We start from the raw sequence: 14,705 nt of genomic DNA, 5'->3' as shown, positions 1-14,705 counted from the left end.
GGCCAGGCGAGAGCCCCCGTCACCTGTGTCAACTTCTCAGCTGAAGACAGCCAGTGTGACTCTAATGGAGCACGTAAGGAGGCCACCATGAGGACAGGAACCTGCTTCAGCACTCAGGATGGGGATGTAAAGCCTCCTGCTGCCCACACTGCTCCCTACTCAGGCCCTTATTTTCTCCCAGAGAGAAGGAAGCAGAAACCAGGGAGGGAAGGGTAGAGGGAAGTGTGGGTGATAGTTACTCTTCCACGGCCCGGGTTCTGCTCTGCATGCCAGCATGACCTTTTGGGCTTCTGCCACTGAATTGGGAACCAAGTTTCGCTTGCCTCCACACTCGTTCAGATGCTCTGAGCTCCTGCATCTCTGCCTGGCCTGCTCTGTTTCCCTTGTGTGCCTCCAAAGCTGCCACAACGAGAGGCACTCTGGTTGGGGGTGGCTGGGGGCGGGGGTTGAACTGGGGCTGGAACCCAGAGTCTGTGGCTGTTCCACATGCTCGTCTGCTGAATGTTGGACATTGACTCAGGCTGAGCCCCTCTGCCCCAGCAGGTTCATTGCAGAAGAGGCCACAGCCTCCGGGGCCAAGTGTGTGCTCACCCCCAGCCCAACCTGGATCATCGACCCCATCGATGGCACCTGCAACTTCGTGCACAGGTGAGGAGGGGCTGGGAGCTTGCAGGCTCAGGGCTTCATGTGGTCCCTGGATTTTCTTTTCAATAATCTAATTTTTGAAGACATAAATGTACAGTAGATAACTGGTCTTTTAAAAGAAAATCAAGTCTTGGCTTTTTAAAAAAGCTTTCCGTCAGGCAGTGGTAGCACACACCTTTGATCCAAGATAGGCGGATGGATCTCTAAGTTCAAGGGCAACCTGGTCTATAGCATAAGTTCCAGGACAGCAAGGACTGCACATAAAGAAACCCTGTCTTGGGGGTAGGAGTAGGGGTTCCGTTTGTGACTCTAAAGAATTCGGAAGGATATTTTGTTTTAAAAATATTTTTTTTGCCAAACATGTTGGCACACGCCTTTAATTCTAGTGCTTAGAGACAGAAATAGGTAGATCTCTGTGAGTTCCAGGCCAGCCAGGGCCATATGGTAAGACCCTGTCTCATTTGTGTGTGTGTGTGTGTGTGCACGCGTGTGCGTGTATGGAAGTTTGGTAGCACGCACCTGTGTGTGTATGTGTGTGCGTGCGTGAGTGTGTGTGCGTGCATGTGCGTGTGTGGAGATTTGGTGGCATGCACCTGTAATCCCAACACTTGAGAGATGGAGACAGGAGAATCAGGAGCTCAAGGCCAACGTGAGCTACATTGAGACCCCCCCCCCCCCAACACACTTTTTAAAAGTGTTTTTTCCTAGTACAGGCCTATAATCCAAAGGCCAAGATGGAATCACAAGTTTGAGACCTGCTTTCCCTATACTTAAAATATTTTACTATACTTTAAAAACTGAAACGTAATTGCCTATAGATGAAACTACTGCTTTAAGGAGTTGCCACTACAAAAGAGGTGGAGTCAGGAAAAGAGGCCTGGGTCTGAGGTACAGAGCCAGGATGTGCCAGTGAGATTAGACTGTCACTCTCGGAAGCTAACTCGTGACTGCAGACTGGGCTTATGGGAGTAAGGCTGAAGGGCTACCTAGAGGTCCCTGGCAGTGACTTGTGCAAAGACCCAGCAGTACAATAGGTGCCGTGACTTCCACAGGGGGCAGGTATTTTAACTTGCCATTCCCTGGAGTCGTTCTGTGTTGCCAGCACTTCCTCACCCCGAGACCCACACTCACAGGTGGGGGCTGCCTAGCTCTCTGGCCCTTGTTGGCCTCCATGCTATGCTTACCTGTAAAGTAGTTCCAAGTATGCATTAAATATGACTGTGTAGTGACCGTTACCTTGAGAACTCAGTCGTGCATGACTGGGGGACCCTTTTGATGCTGTGGAGTAGTGCCATCTGCTGCCACCAGGCTGTCACTTCACTAAAGCATAACCCCTCAGTGTGCTTTGCTGAGTGGGGTACCTCTCACTTCTGGTTTGTCATCCAGGGTACTCAGAATAGGGGTGCAGTGTCCTATAGGGCATTCCCGCCAAGGGCCATATGTTCATGTTGAGGTCTTCTATGGCTCTGGTGTCCTTCTGGTGTTCTAGTACTTCCTGATCTGCAGCCCTCAGGGGAACTGGGCTGCAAAAAGTGTCCTGAGAAGTAGTCTCTAGAGTTGACCTAGCAGTCCCAGTACGTGAAGGCCACAGCTGCAGCCTGTGACCTGAGCCATCTGAAAGCCTGCAGTGCTGGGCCCATAGCCAGCATGGCTGAGGGAACTCTGTGAGGAACCTGCCTAGGAAGCCAGGAGGCTTGGCCTTGCCCTTCGGGGTTTCTGCACTGGATTCTGTTCATGGTCCCACTTGGTATTTCTCCCTGTGAGTTAACAGTACTTGGTCTTTCCTTGCCCCCTTCCTGTTTTTTAAACTCCTATGATCTTAACACAAAGGACAGATTATTTGGAGACCCAGCAACAAACCGAGAAGACTAAAACCACAGCTCTAAAATAAAACTGTCTCTCTACCACTGACTCGCCCTGCTGTTGCCTGCTTAGGAGCTCAGGCAGGAGACAGGATGGGGGTGTTAGCACTACTGAAAGGCCGCATCTGTGTGGTGGCTGCGGTCCAGCGTCTGTGATGTCATCTACTGGGTCCTCCACATGCATTCTCAAGTAGGGGCTGGCCTTTTTCAAAGTCTCTACCTGCTTAGGCTGCTGGGAGCCAGCACTGTGGTTGTTACAATCATCTCTAGTTAGTATTATGTGGTCATTGTTACATTGTATCAGCTTTACCTCGACTTGCAGAACCCAGCTGTTGCTTTAAGTTAGCTATCTCACAGCACGGCTAGCTACGGCTGTTTATGTTGGAGGCAGTGGGTGAAACTGGAAAGTCATTTTGAAAGTCAAACCCAGCCAGAGCGCAGGAAGGTCCTTGTGTGCTGGATGGGAGCCTTCCCACAGCCACACACACAGCTTCTGAGAACTGTGTCCCTGCATTCTGTGTAACCCATGCTGCTGTCTTCCCTTGCAGATTCCCTACTGTGGCAGTCAGCATCGGATTTGCTGTTCACCAGGAGGTAACGTAACCCTCCTTGTTTGGTTTCAACCTCTGCATTGCTCTTTAGCATGTACCTTAACCGTGACTAGTACATCCAAGTATGAATTTTTCAAATCCAAGAAAATAAAGAGTCACAGAAGATTTTTGTAGGGGTGTTGGTTTTGGGCTTATCTCCCAGGCTGGGCTGGCTCTTGTTAGTGCTGTGGTCTAGTCCTAGCTGCTGTGCAAAGCGATGTTCTGAGCAGATGGTCAGAATGAATCTCCATTTGACCCCGAGAGCGTGTGATCTTGTCACAAACAAGGGAGCTCCTATTTTAGGATGACATTTTTAATCTCAATATTCTATTCTTCTTTCCCTCCTGGCTATTAGTCTGAGAACATGGCCTTATTAGGATTCCCAGAGACTTTCTGAACGAAACCATAGCATGAGACCTGAAGGAAAGGCAAGGGCTGGAGGCTCATGCAGGGACATGGCAAGAGCCTTAATCCCTTGTAGTAGCATGAGCAGAGTTGGGGTCTCCATGTCTTCTACAACTGCCCCCCTCCAGAACAGCATAGCATTGCCATCCTCGGTGTCATCATATGTTTCCCTCATGAGAACAAGAGTTTGCTCATACCTCAAAGCCCTTTTGGTGTAGGTCAGTAAACATTTGAATATGCCAGTTGGGTAAGGGATTGATGAGCCATTACTTTCTCTGTTTGGTGTTGTCACGAAGACTAGCAAGGGGTATCTAGAAAGTATTACTGGAGAGCCACACACTGATGGGAAGTCCCCTCCGGCAATCAAGCCTGTCCTGTAGGCTGGGTACCCATTTCTGAGTGGCTAAGCTTACCTCAGGGATACCTAAGACTCCGCTAAGGCATCTTAAAGCTGGGCATGCGGGTCCTGACACCACGCCCGGGGTGTATTAACTCCAGATGATGAAGGTGGGCAGGAAAGGAGACAGCAGTGCTTGAGTGGGAGGCTTGTCACTTCCACTTGTTGGGAGGTTTTGTCTAATTTGTCACTGTTGATTCCGCCTGCACAGGGACCCTCTCTGGGCAGTAACCACGCTCCCAGGTTCCGTTGCCTCAATGGATGTGTGCTCAGCTCTTCACACACCAGCAACCAGGAGAAAACTTAAGCTGGCTTTTTTTTCTAGTCACAGCCAGGGGATGGAAGGGTAGAGGGTGATGAGAGAGAGGCCACTCTAAAGATTGAAACTTTCAATACTTTATTATGATACCTTTTTAAATTTTATTAGTATTTATACAGTTTAACATGTTCATCTAAGAAACGGCTTGCTTTCATGTCCAGGTGTAGTTTGAAGCCGGCTTTTCTCCATTCCTTTTTGGAAGGCGGTTTCTGTCCCATAGTCATGGTTCTGGTTCCGGCTCTAAGAGGAGCCTTCATCTTTAGACCGCTGTTGCTTCCGTGTCAAGGAGTGACGTGCGTCCGCTTTCTTCCTACCCCTTATAGCTGGAATTCGGAGTGATTCACCACTGCACAGAGGAGCGGCTGTACACCGGCAGGAGGGGCCAGGGTGCCTTCTGCAACGGCCAGCGACTCCAGGTCTCCAGGGAAACAGGTGAGGTTCATTCAGCTCCTCTCCGGTTGTTTCAGATAGAGATAGGGGAGTGGGAGACGCCCAGTGTCACCCTTACACAGATGGTGGTGGCGAGAGTGCAGAGTTCTAGCTCTTTTTAGGGGTGCCATGGTCCTAGTGGTCCATATAGTGCCAATGCCTGAGTGGTCAGGAGCTTTGAATTTATTATTACCTCCCCTTGTATCTGTCATCTTTAAAGAGGCAATTACTGGTTACAGTTTGGTCTGGTGGTACTAAGAGAGTAGCCAAGAGGACCAGCAGAGCATCCGGGCCCAGCTCAGCGGTACCCATGGCCACAGTCATTCACATTGTCATTCTGACCTGGGTGTTAGAGGGCGAGCGTGGTGGGGATGAGCTGTGTAGAGAGGCAGTGTTTGTTTGCTTGTGCCTCAGGCCTACCACCAAGATTGCAGCTGTCCACGGAGAGGCTCAAGGACACTGTTCGCTTGTGGGAGCTAAACCCTGGAACTGCCTGTCATTAACAGTGTGCCAGCTGGGGGCTCTCCGTCCTCCCTTTGTTCCACAGTGACTAAACGAGTATCATTTTTGCCTATAGGATAGGTAGGGTAGGCAACAGAGAAATGCCAGGATTTTCGTGTATGTTGGTGAGGTGGAGACATGGCAGTGTGCAGATTCAGAGAAGAAAAAAGGAGCCTAGAAGAGAAACAGCTGTGGGAGAGGTAGACTTTAAAACCCCCCGCGCGAACACGTAATTGAGTCTGGAAAGGCAACAAGAGCTCGGGATGAGACTGGTGATGGTGTATCTGCCCAGCGTGCCCTAGTTTGTTCTGCAGCTCAGGACAGGACATGGGCGGCAGTCACGGCCTCGGCTCTTGTCTGTCTGAGTGTCAGAGGCTGCACATCCTAAAGAGCCCCAAAGTCAGTCACTGCTTTCTGTTTGCTGATCCTGGCATCGGTCCCAAGATGACAGCACTTGGCTCCCAGCCTGTCTGCTGCCTTATGCCCATTGCTGGTTTATCTTCAGCAGTTCCTTTCCATGTCACCTTCTCTCTGTTCCCCCACTGCTTCATCCTCCCTGGCCAGCCTCGGAACCATCAAGGGCAGCACGAGCCTGCCTGTGAGGAGCTGACCGACTGGCTGTGGGTGAAGGCGCTGTGTGTGGTTGTGGAGAGAGGCTGGGAGAGCGTGCATGGTCCAGAGCAGAGGGAGTGGAACTCCCAGCAGGACGATTGGCCAGTCAGTGGGCCAGAAAGAATACCTGCCCATTTCTCCCTCTGCCAGGGTTTAGTTTGGCTCTGGAGTGGTTTCAGGCCCAGCCGTGCTGGCAAAAGGTATCCGTCCAAGCCTAACTGGGAAGTGCAGGGCGAGGAAGCCGATTATTAAACATGCCTGGGTGAACTTTGCTCCAGATTTCATTTGATAGGACACTCAACTATTCACACACCCGCTTCCTGGTTGGCTGCCTTCGCAGTTCGTCCAGTGACTGCAGGCTCTGAGAGACCCACCCACCTCTGCTCGGGCACCTCCTAACCCTGCAAGGGGAGACTTGGTCTGGCTTCCACATTTCTGGGTAGAAAGAAGCCTGTCCCTAAAACTGCTGTCCCCACTGGTCACTCACCTCCCTTCTGCACACTGCCACACTGTGCCCTCACCCCGCCAAAACACATCTGTGACTACACGTCCAGTGTGTACGTTCTCAGCTCTGGTCACGGATGTCAGAGTGTTCTGGGCAGTACAGAGGCTGACGACTCCTAAGGCTATGCCTGGAGCAAGTCAGGTAACCTCTCAGAACCCTAGCTGGCACGCTCAAAAGCAGCTTCAGGTGGAAGATAGAGTGATTTGGGCGCGATCTTGGAGGACTTTAATCCCAGTTCTTAGGGAAGGTGGGGGAGGCGGGCCATCCTGGTTTGCAGGACAGATTGCTAGACTACCAGAGCTACATAATAGAGAGAATCTGTCTTTTTTTTTTTTTTTTTTTTAAAGCTGTGACTGTAGGTAGCAGAGACGTGGTGGTACAGGCCTGTTATCCAGCATTTAGGAAGTGGAACAGGAGGTCTGAAATCTTTAACTCTCGGGAAAGATACAAATTTTCCAAAGTTGTCTTCTTTTGTTTTGATGTTTGAAATGGGCTTTCCTAATGAAGGCCAGACCTGCCTTGAACTTACAGCAGCCCTTCCACCTCTGGCTCCTCAGTGCTGGGTCACAGGCATGCACTACCACGCCCGACACAAGCTCTCCCAGATGCCAAGCTCCGCTTGGATTTAACCTGATGATGTTGGTCATTGGTGGGCTCACTTTTTCTTTCTCACTTCCAAATACTCAAGTCATAATAATTTTGGTTTATCAAAATCCTCTGACAGCTGGGCATGGAGGCACATACCACCTTTAATCTCAGAACTAGGGAGACAGAGGCAGGACAGATCTCTGAGTTTGAGAACAGCCTGGTCTACAGAGTGAATTCCAGGACAGCCAGGGATACACAAAAAAAATCCTGACTCAAGAAACCAAGAAAAAAAAAGAAAAAGAAAGAAAGAAGGAAGAAAGGTTAAACCGTGTCTTTATGGGGACTGGAGAGATGGCTCAGTAGTAAAGAGCTCTGAGTGTTCTTCCAGAGGACCCAGGTTTAGTTCCCAGCACCCGCATGGTAGCTCACAACTATTTGTAACTCCAATTCTAGGGGACCCAGTGCCCTCATGCAGACATACATGCAGGCAAAACCCCAATGTGAATGAAATAAAAATATTTTTTTTAATCTTAAAAAAGTCCTCTGGCTGCTTGCCTCCTTACTGTAAAGATTACTTCCAAAGAAAGAGCTTCTTATAGTTCAAATTTAATGCATTTGCTAATATTCACAGCTTCATGGTTGTGAAGGACACTGGCTGTTCTCCTACCGTGTGTGACAGGAGAACTCCATGTCTAATAGCTCCAGCTGGGATGGTGAGACCGTGGGCTACTTTGGTGGGGACACCCACCTCCCGTGTTTGCTGTTGTCAAAGGCAGCCTAGCAAAGAGGACAGCCATACCCCAATTTAATGGGTTATACTATTGGAGCAACCAGTGGGAAGTGATGGGAACCACACTTTGAGAATAGAAGCCTAGTTGACCCCTCAGGACGGGTTCATGAGAACAGTGCCGTCTGACTTCCTTGTGTTCAGTGCAGCTTATCATGGGCCTTTTACTTGTAAGTTTGTTTTTCTAGCAATAAGATCCAAGGCTTGCCTCTTCTGTGTCGAATGTCTAAAATGTTCCCCTTGTGTGCTGGCACAGATAGTGTTGGCGAAAGTGAATAGTTCACAAATGGGTTTATTTTTAAGGCAGGATCCCACTGTGTAACCTAGTCTGTCCTGAAACTCTGCCTTCCTGCCTCTCCCTTCTGAATGCTGGGGTTACAGAAGTGCCACCGTACCTGGTGACAGAGCTGGGATTACCAAAGTGCCACTGTACCTGGTGACAGTTTAATTTTCTTCTCGTAAGGTACTTTGGTTTTCTTCCTAGATACACCTTTTTAGTCTTTTGTTAATTTAAAAGGGGTTTTTGTGAGGTTTTTTTTGTTTGTTTCATCTCTAGACTACAGTAATTTTATTGAGGTAGACTTCAGAGCTGAGTCTGTTTTCCTGGGGACATGGTTCTTTGAATATTTCACCTCTTTTTAATTAAAAAAAAAAGTATTCTTGAATTGTAATTGTTAGTTTGTTTTTTTTTTTCCTTAACTGTGTTACTTTTCGTTCTGTCTTGGGGCATCTATTATGGGGAATTGGTGTCCTTTCCTCACAAATCTGTTACGTGCAGATGCCCTCCTAGTCCAGAAGAGGGCGTCTAGTCTCCTGAAGCTGGAGTTGCAAGTGGTTTCGAGCCATCCAGTGTGGGTGCTGGGAACCAAACTGTGGTCCTCTGGAAGAGCAGGAAGTTTAGCCCATTTTCCATTTTCCCCCTTAGCTCTGTGCCCTCTAATTTTGAGCTTTTGCTGTTTTTTTACGTAGTCTTTTTCACACATTTCTATTTTATGGGCGGGTTTTCAAGTGTCCTTTTATTGACTGTCGAGATGGGGTTCTGCTCTTTTCGTTTACCCCTTTATAGCTGTGTGTAGGGTTCCCCCTGGTTTGCTGTAGTTCTAAAGCTAGAGCCTGCCTGTATAGACAGGAGCGAGGGGATGTGGAATGTGGAAGGCTGTCTCAGCGGTGTTTCACAGAACAAGGCCTGCCGAGTAAAGTAACATGGTAGAGGCTGTCCCCCCGAGGCGTGAAGTCGCTGTGATTTCTACCAGAGCACCCCAAGTGTGCTCCATCCTGCCTGCAGTGGGACCTGCTGAGGTGGGACCAGTTTGCACTCGTGACACAGGGATAGGTTGCTCCTGACTTCCCCCAAAGTGAGTCACAGTCATGCTCCTGACCCAGAAGCTAGACTTCCGGCTCAGGTACTGTCCAGCCCATCACAAATCTGGGTTCTTGGTGTGAGCATTTATATGGCCCTGGAGTGATGGCGGCCATGAGTTTCCAGGTGTCCGCCCCTCTGTGTCCAGATCGCACCATGGATCCTAAGTCACTTCCATAGGAAGAGACCCACTCCTGTGATCAGAGAAGACAGAGGAAGTTCTTAAACCCTCATGGAAGGATATATTTGATGAGGTCCTTTTCATCTTCAGACATGGAAGATTGCCAATGTGGGATCACTTGACAGTGGCTGCCTTTATAAGCCGCTGGGTTCTCCTGAGGTCCGTGTGCTCCTCCGTACAATAGGGTGTCCCTGAGAGGAGACTGGGAGGTGCTCCTCAGCAGCCAGGGCAGGGCAGTGACAGTTTGAATAGAGCAGGTTAGTTTCACCTCTGCCCATCACAACAGAGAGACACATGGAATTAGCCTGGGCTCAGTATGTTTGTGCTGACGGGAAATTCTTTCTTGCAGATCTCGCCAAGGCCTTGGTTCTGACAGAAATTGGGCCCAAACGTGACCCCGATACTCTGAAAGTATTCCTGAGCAACATGGAGCGGCTGCTGCACGCCAAGGCTCATGGGTACAGGTCCTCAGTCCCATAGCCAGTGGGTTGAAAACCAAATGTGCTCTTGGCTAAACACTCCCAAGGGATGTGAAGAAGCGGTATCGAGAGAGGTAGGACAGGAGGCTGCTGGCACCAGGCCCAGAGAGGCGTGCCGTGCGCCATCATCCACGGAAGAAACAATGGGTCCCGCATCCTTCTAGTCTGTGCTGGAGAGCCAAGTAACTAAGCTTGGGTCCCTCGACCAATGAGTCTTAGAGGTCTTGAAGAATCTCTCAGTGGACTTCTGTGGACCAGGGGTGTTTTTTATTCCTATGACCAGATACTATGACTAAGGCAACTTATGGAAGACTTTATTTGGGTCTTAAAGTTTTAGAGGTTTAGAATCCATGACCATCATGGAGGGGAGCATGGCAGCAGGCAGGCATGGTCCTGGAGCAACAGCTGAGAGCTTACATCTTGAGACAGCAACCCCAAGGCAAAGAGAGATGGCTGGGGAATGGTGTGTGGGCTTTTGAAACCTCAGAGCCAATACTTCCTCCAACAAGGCCACACCTCCCAATCTTTTCCAAACAGTTCCACCAACTGGAGACCAATTATATGTGCCATGTGCACCTGGGGGCCGTTCTCTCTCACAACACCACAGTGTTCAACCATTTGATTTTCTGTTAGGATATCATACTTATAAGCAGGTTGGGTCACATTCGTACCTAGACAGATGTGGTCTATGGCCACAGGTTGGACATACCTGCTAGATAAACAGTTGTTTGGTTGGTTATTGTTTGTTTGTTTATTGGATTTTTGAGACGGGGTTTCCCTGTGTACTTTTGGCTGTCCTAGAACTCATTTTATAGACCAGGCTGACCCTGAACTCACAGGGATCCACCTGCCTCTGCCTCCCAAGTGCTAGGATTGAAAGCATGTAACACCACTGCCCAGGTCTGTTGGTTATTTAATTCTCACATGTACTTACGCCAAAATTACTTCATCATCATCTCCCCTTCATCTGTGTGGTAACCACTAGCCACTTGAAGGCCTACATGTAACCTTCTCATGTTGAGTAGGGTAAACTTCAGGCCTCTGGCTGCACTGGCCACAGTTCACACTCAGGAGCCCCTGGTGACCAGGCTGAGTGGCACACTATCTTCATTGTAGAAAAAGTTCATCTACCCAGGCCTGCACTCTGTGTCCTGAACTTGCTGGCAGAATCCCTAGCAAAGGGGTGAGGGGATGAGCATCGAGCGTGGCATGCCAGGTGCCGTCTCGCTCACCCACATCTGTCCTTCTCTTCCCTGCAGGGTCCGAGTGATTGGAAGCTCCACCTTGGCACTCTGCTACCTGGCCTCAGGAGCCGCTGATGCCTACTATCAGTTTGGCCTTCACTGCTGGGACCTGGCAGCTGCCACAGTTATAATCCGAGAAGCGGGTGGCATTGTGATAGACACCTCAGGTAAGCTCTATGGCCCCTGGCCACCCTCCCTACCAGAAGCAGACACTAAAGCGTGTGACACTATGTCAGTGGATTCCCCCACTTCCTCTGAATTCTGCAGGTGAGACTACACCGGGGTGCATGGGGAGCGGTGGCCAACCAGAGAGGGCTTTGGTCCTGCCTTTCCCACACATGAATTAAGGTCACTTGGCTAGTAACAGAAGGGGCAGCATTCCTCGTTCACACCACTGTGTCACGTCCACCCTCGGCCAGCAAGGAAGATGCAACACCCGGAGCTCTTCTTGCAGCAGTTTTTTTTTTTTGTTTTTTTGGGTTTTTTTTTTTATATTTTTATTTATTTATTATGTATACAATATTCTGTCTATGTGTATGTCTGCAGGCCAGAAGAGGGCACCAGACCCCATTACAGATGGTTGTGAGCCACCATGTGGTTGCTGGGAATTGAACTCAGGACCTTTGGAAGAGCAGGCAATGCTCTTAACCTCTAAGCCATCTCTCCAGCCCCCTTCTTGCAGCAGTTTATTCAGGACGTTATTCACAGCAATCTTTCTCCTTCTCCTTCTCTTTCTCCTCTCTCTCTCTCTCTCTTCGGGCAAACCTCTCCCAGCCATTAAAAAAGCACAGGCCTGCCAACCCCGTATTGCCAGGTGGGCACTGCCCATAGGTCCACGCATACACAAGCAGCTGACAATCATTGCGTTATCACAGAGAGCACTCGCTTTTGGGATCGCGGAGGGCGGGAGCCAGTACCGTCAAGGTGGCTGCACGCAGCGCTCCACATTGCCATCAGGTGTGGCTCTCTACGCCACTGACAGTTTCCGTGTCTTCTCCCCAACAATGCAGTTGGTAGACAGCAGGTACTTCCCCGAGAGCTGCAGCCCGGAGTTGGGTCAGCCCAGTGCCCAGGAGTTCTGTCCTGCTGCTTGTGTGCCGTGGAGTCCCAGTTGCTGGTCCTCTTGTTTAGGGCGTATCTGAGCCCCATCCGAATCTGCCCAACCACTCAGAGCCCAAAGCCCCCCCCCCCCCCCCCCCCCACCGAGTTCTGGCAATTTTTTTTTTCTGGCAAATTTTATTAGACTCATTTTTCCTTCTTGATTCTCATTTCGAGTTTATCAGCGAAAATGCTGTGGCCCACTTTTAACTACTGGGTGCAGAAAGTGGATCTTCCATAGTCTGGCTTCCACCTTCATCCTGTTTGTCTTTTGAGAGGCTTGGATCTCCTCACAGTATAAAAGTGAAGTTGGCTGGCTTTGGCAGGGAACTGTACAGGACGGTCCTATACTAAAAAGTATCTCACACTCTGGGTTTTACCATTCAAGCACTCCAGGCCTGAATCTGTGTGTTTGTCATCACTGGCTGTGACGGCTCGGGTAGGCAGGCTTGGTCCTCCCAGATTTACTGAGAAGCACTTTGTCCTGCCGAGCCACAGCAGCCTGCCGTACGGTGAAATACAAACTTTCCACGCCCATCCTGGTCTCACCTGGTTTCTCATTTCACAGAACCGTCATAATGCTAAGATGGGGCAGCCTTGGCCACGTTCCCATTAGGGCAGAGTAGGTAGCAAGAGTCACCAGCCAGGTTCATTTCTTGGCTGCTTGTTGGATCCCAGCCCTGGGACTCTACCTCAGGCCTGTGAGCTATTTTTTTCTCTGCACACATCTGTGAGAAGTTGCCGAACAAGACTGTTGTGCAAGCTCCCATAACTCAGTTGTCTGCTTTGTCTGCTCTCCCGCTTTCCAGGTGGACCCCTTGACCTCATGTCCTGCCGAGTCGTTGCTGCTGGCACCAGAGAGATGGCGGCGCTCATAGCTCAGGCCTTACAGACTATTAACTATGGACGGGATGATGAGAAGTGAGGCTCGGAGGCTGGAACTCAGCAGCTCCCTGGGAAAGAGCTGTCCCCGTGGTGAGGGCTCCACGACGACAGACGTCTGCCGTAGCTCTCGCCGGGACTCGGTGCTTAGCTGATCTCTCTCTAATCTCATGTATGTAGCCTTTTTCAGGTCGGTACAAGTTCTTTCATCGGAGCCAAACCCAGATCTCTTGTGAGGTGTGCGTGAGTCACGCAGTCTTGATTGTTTTTCCAGAACGTAAATCTCAGGTAGTAAAGCTTTAGAACTTGCTCTCAGGCCCTCCCCTGCCTGTGGTAATACGGAATGCAATAAATCAGGATTACAGCGTCCTGCTCTTTGTTCCCCTCCGGCCTCTGGTTCTCAGGCTTCCTGAATCCCCACGCTGTGCAGGCAAGTTACTGACGTCACCCCAACCATGGCAACAATGAAAACATTTCCCCTAAATATCAGTCTCCTGATCTACAGGCTGAATTTAATTGTGCATATAGATCATCTTTAGCCATTTTTTTTAATACTGCCTTTAGCGGACCTTCAGGGAGTAAGTGTGCTGTATAAAATTAAAATGATATATATAGAACCTTTATTGACGCCAACATGTATTGAAAGGGGGAAAAAATGAGAAGCTGAAAAACAATACTAAAAAATTTTTTTTTCATTTTGGTTTTTCAAGACAGGGTTTCTCTGTGTAGCTTTGGAGCCTATGCTGGAACTCCCTCTGTAGATCACAGAGGTCCACCTGCCTTTGCCTCCTGAGTGTTGGGATTAAAGGTGTGTACCACCACTGCCCAGCTCAATAATAAAATATTTTGTGACAAATATTTTTTTAATCTTTTAGGAGTTGCAACTTTTTAAACAATGGGGTTTGATTTTGGTTTTTTGGGGCTTTTTGGGGGGGGGGTTGGTTTGTTTTTTGGTGTGGGGGGTGGGTACTGGGATAGATTCGGGCCCTCCTGCATGTTAGACAGGCTTCCTACCACTGAGCTACATTGCAGCCCTAAGCACCAGAATTCTGGTTCTAAGCTAAGCTGTGACTCTAGACTGTTGTGTGACTGTAGGCACGGCCCAGGTGTCTTTGTAAAAAACCTCAGGGCAACCAAAACAAAAACCAAAAAAACTCAGGGCGTTTTTCTGTCTTGTGAGCCTGCCAGTTCCAAACATGCCGTACCATAGTTGTCGTGAGGGAGAGAGATGATGCTTTCCTTTCGTGCTAGAAAAGACCTTGTTCTTTTTTATCTGTTTGTTGTTGTTGTTGTTTTTTGAGACCAGGTTTTTCTGTGTTGCCCTGGCTGTCCTGGAACCCACTCTGTAGACCAGGCTGGCCTCAAACTCACAGAGATCTTCCTGCCTCTGCCTCCCGAGTGCTGGGATTAAAGTCACACGCCACCATGCCTGGCACCTTGTTCTTAATTAGTGGGAAATTATTGTACTTCCCTTGTTTGACGCCAAAGTGAGCACTGTGCCTTTGACAATCTCTTTGAGGAGATTGTCACACGGGGCTGCACTGGCAAAAAGCAAAGCTCTCTGTCCTTGGTCCTCCTGAGACAATCTCCCTGGTCTTTTCTAGTTCACACTCCTAAATACTTCCAAACCCAGTTCAGCCATTTTGAGATGCCTTTTGGAATTTCTTTGCTTTTTTTCATCTGCAGATGCTGCTTTGTTTATCTGTGTGATTGTTTCATACATGTTCGTTCTGGTAGCACACTTTTTCCACAGGTGAATTGTTTTGTTTTGTTTCTTTGAGACAGGATCTCATGAATCCCAGGCTGGCCCAGAACTTTCTA

General features: G+C 49.3%; 1 protein-coding gene across 2 annotated transcripts in view; it reads left to right on the top strand.

The window, feature by feature from the left end:
* The window catches only part of Impa2 (inositol monophosphatase 2), a 30,406-nt gene extending 17,212 nt beyond the window's left edge, over positions 1–13,194 (top strand). Inside the window, exons 3-8 of one of the 2 annotated variants that reach the window (XM_041639339.1) lie at positions 541–648; positions 3,056–3,101; positions 4,542–4,650; positions 9,531–9,639; positions 10,920–11,071; positions 12,812–13,194. In XM_041639339.1, coding sequence (XP_041495273.1) covers positions 541–648; positions 3,056–3,101; positions 4,542–4,650; positions 9,531–9,639; positions 10,920–11,071; positions 12,812–12,927 — 640 coding nt within the window. In that variant the 3' untranslated portion in view covers positions 12,928–13,194. The remainder of the gene's footprint in view (positions 1–540; positions 649–3,055; positions 3,102–4,541; positions 4,651–9,530; positions 9,640–10,919; positions 11,072–12,811) is intronic. The other variant, XM_041639340.1, reaches the window with a different exon arrangement.
* The last annotated feature ends 1,511 nt before the right edge of the window (positions 13,195–14,705 follow it).

Source organism: Microtus oregoni, unplaced genomic scaffold (assembly GCF_018167655.1).
Source record: "Microtus oregoni isolate MIOR12 unplaced genomic scaffold, Mior012 000057F_ref0000458, whole genome shotgun sequence".
In the NCBI taxonomy this organism is placed as follows: Eukaryota; Metazoa; Chordata; class Mammalia; order Rodentia; family Cricetidae; genus Microtus; species Microtus oregoni.
This window is presented reverse-complemented; position numbering and strand designations above follow the sequence as displayed.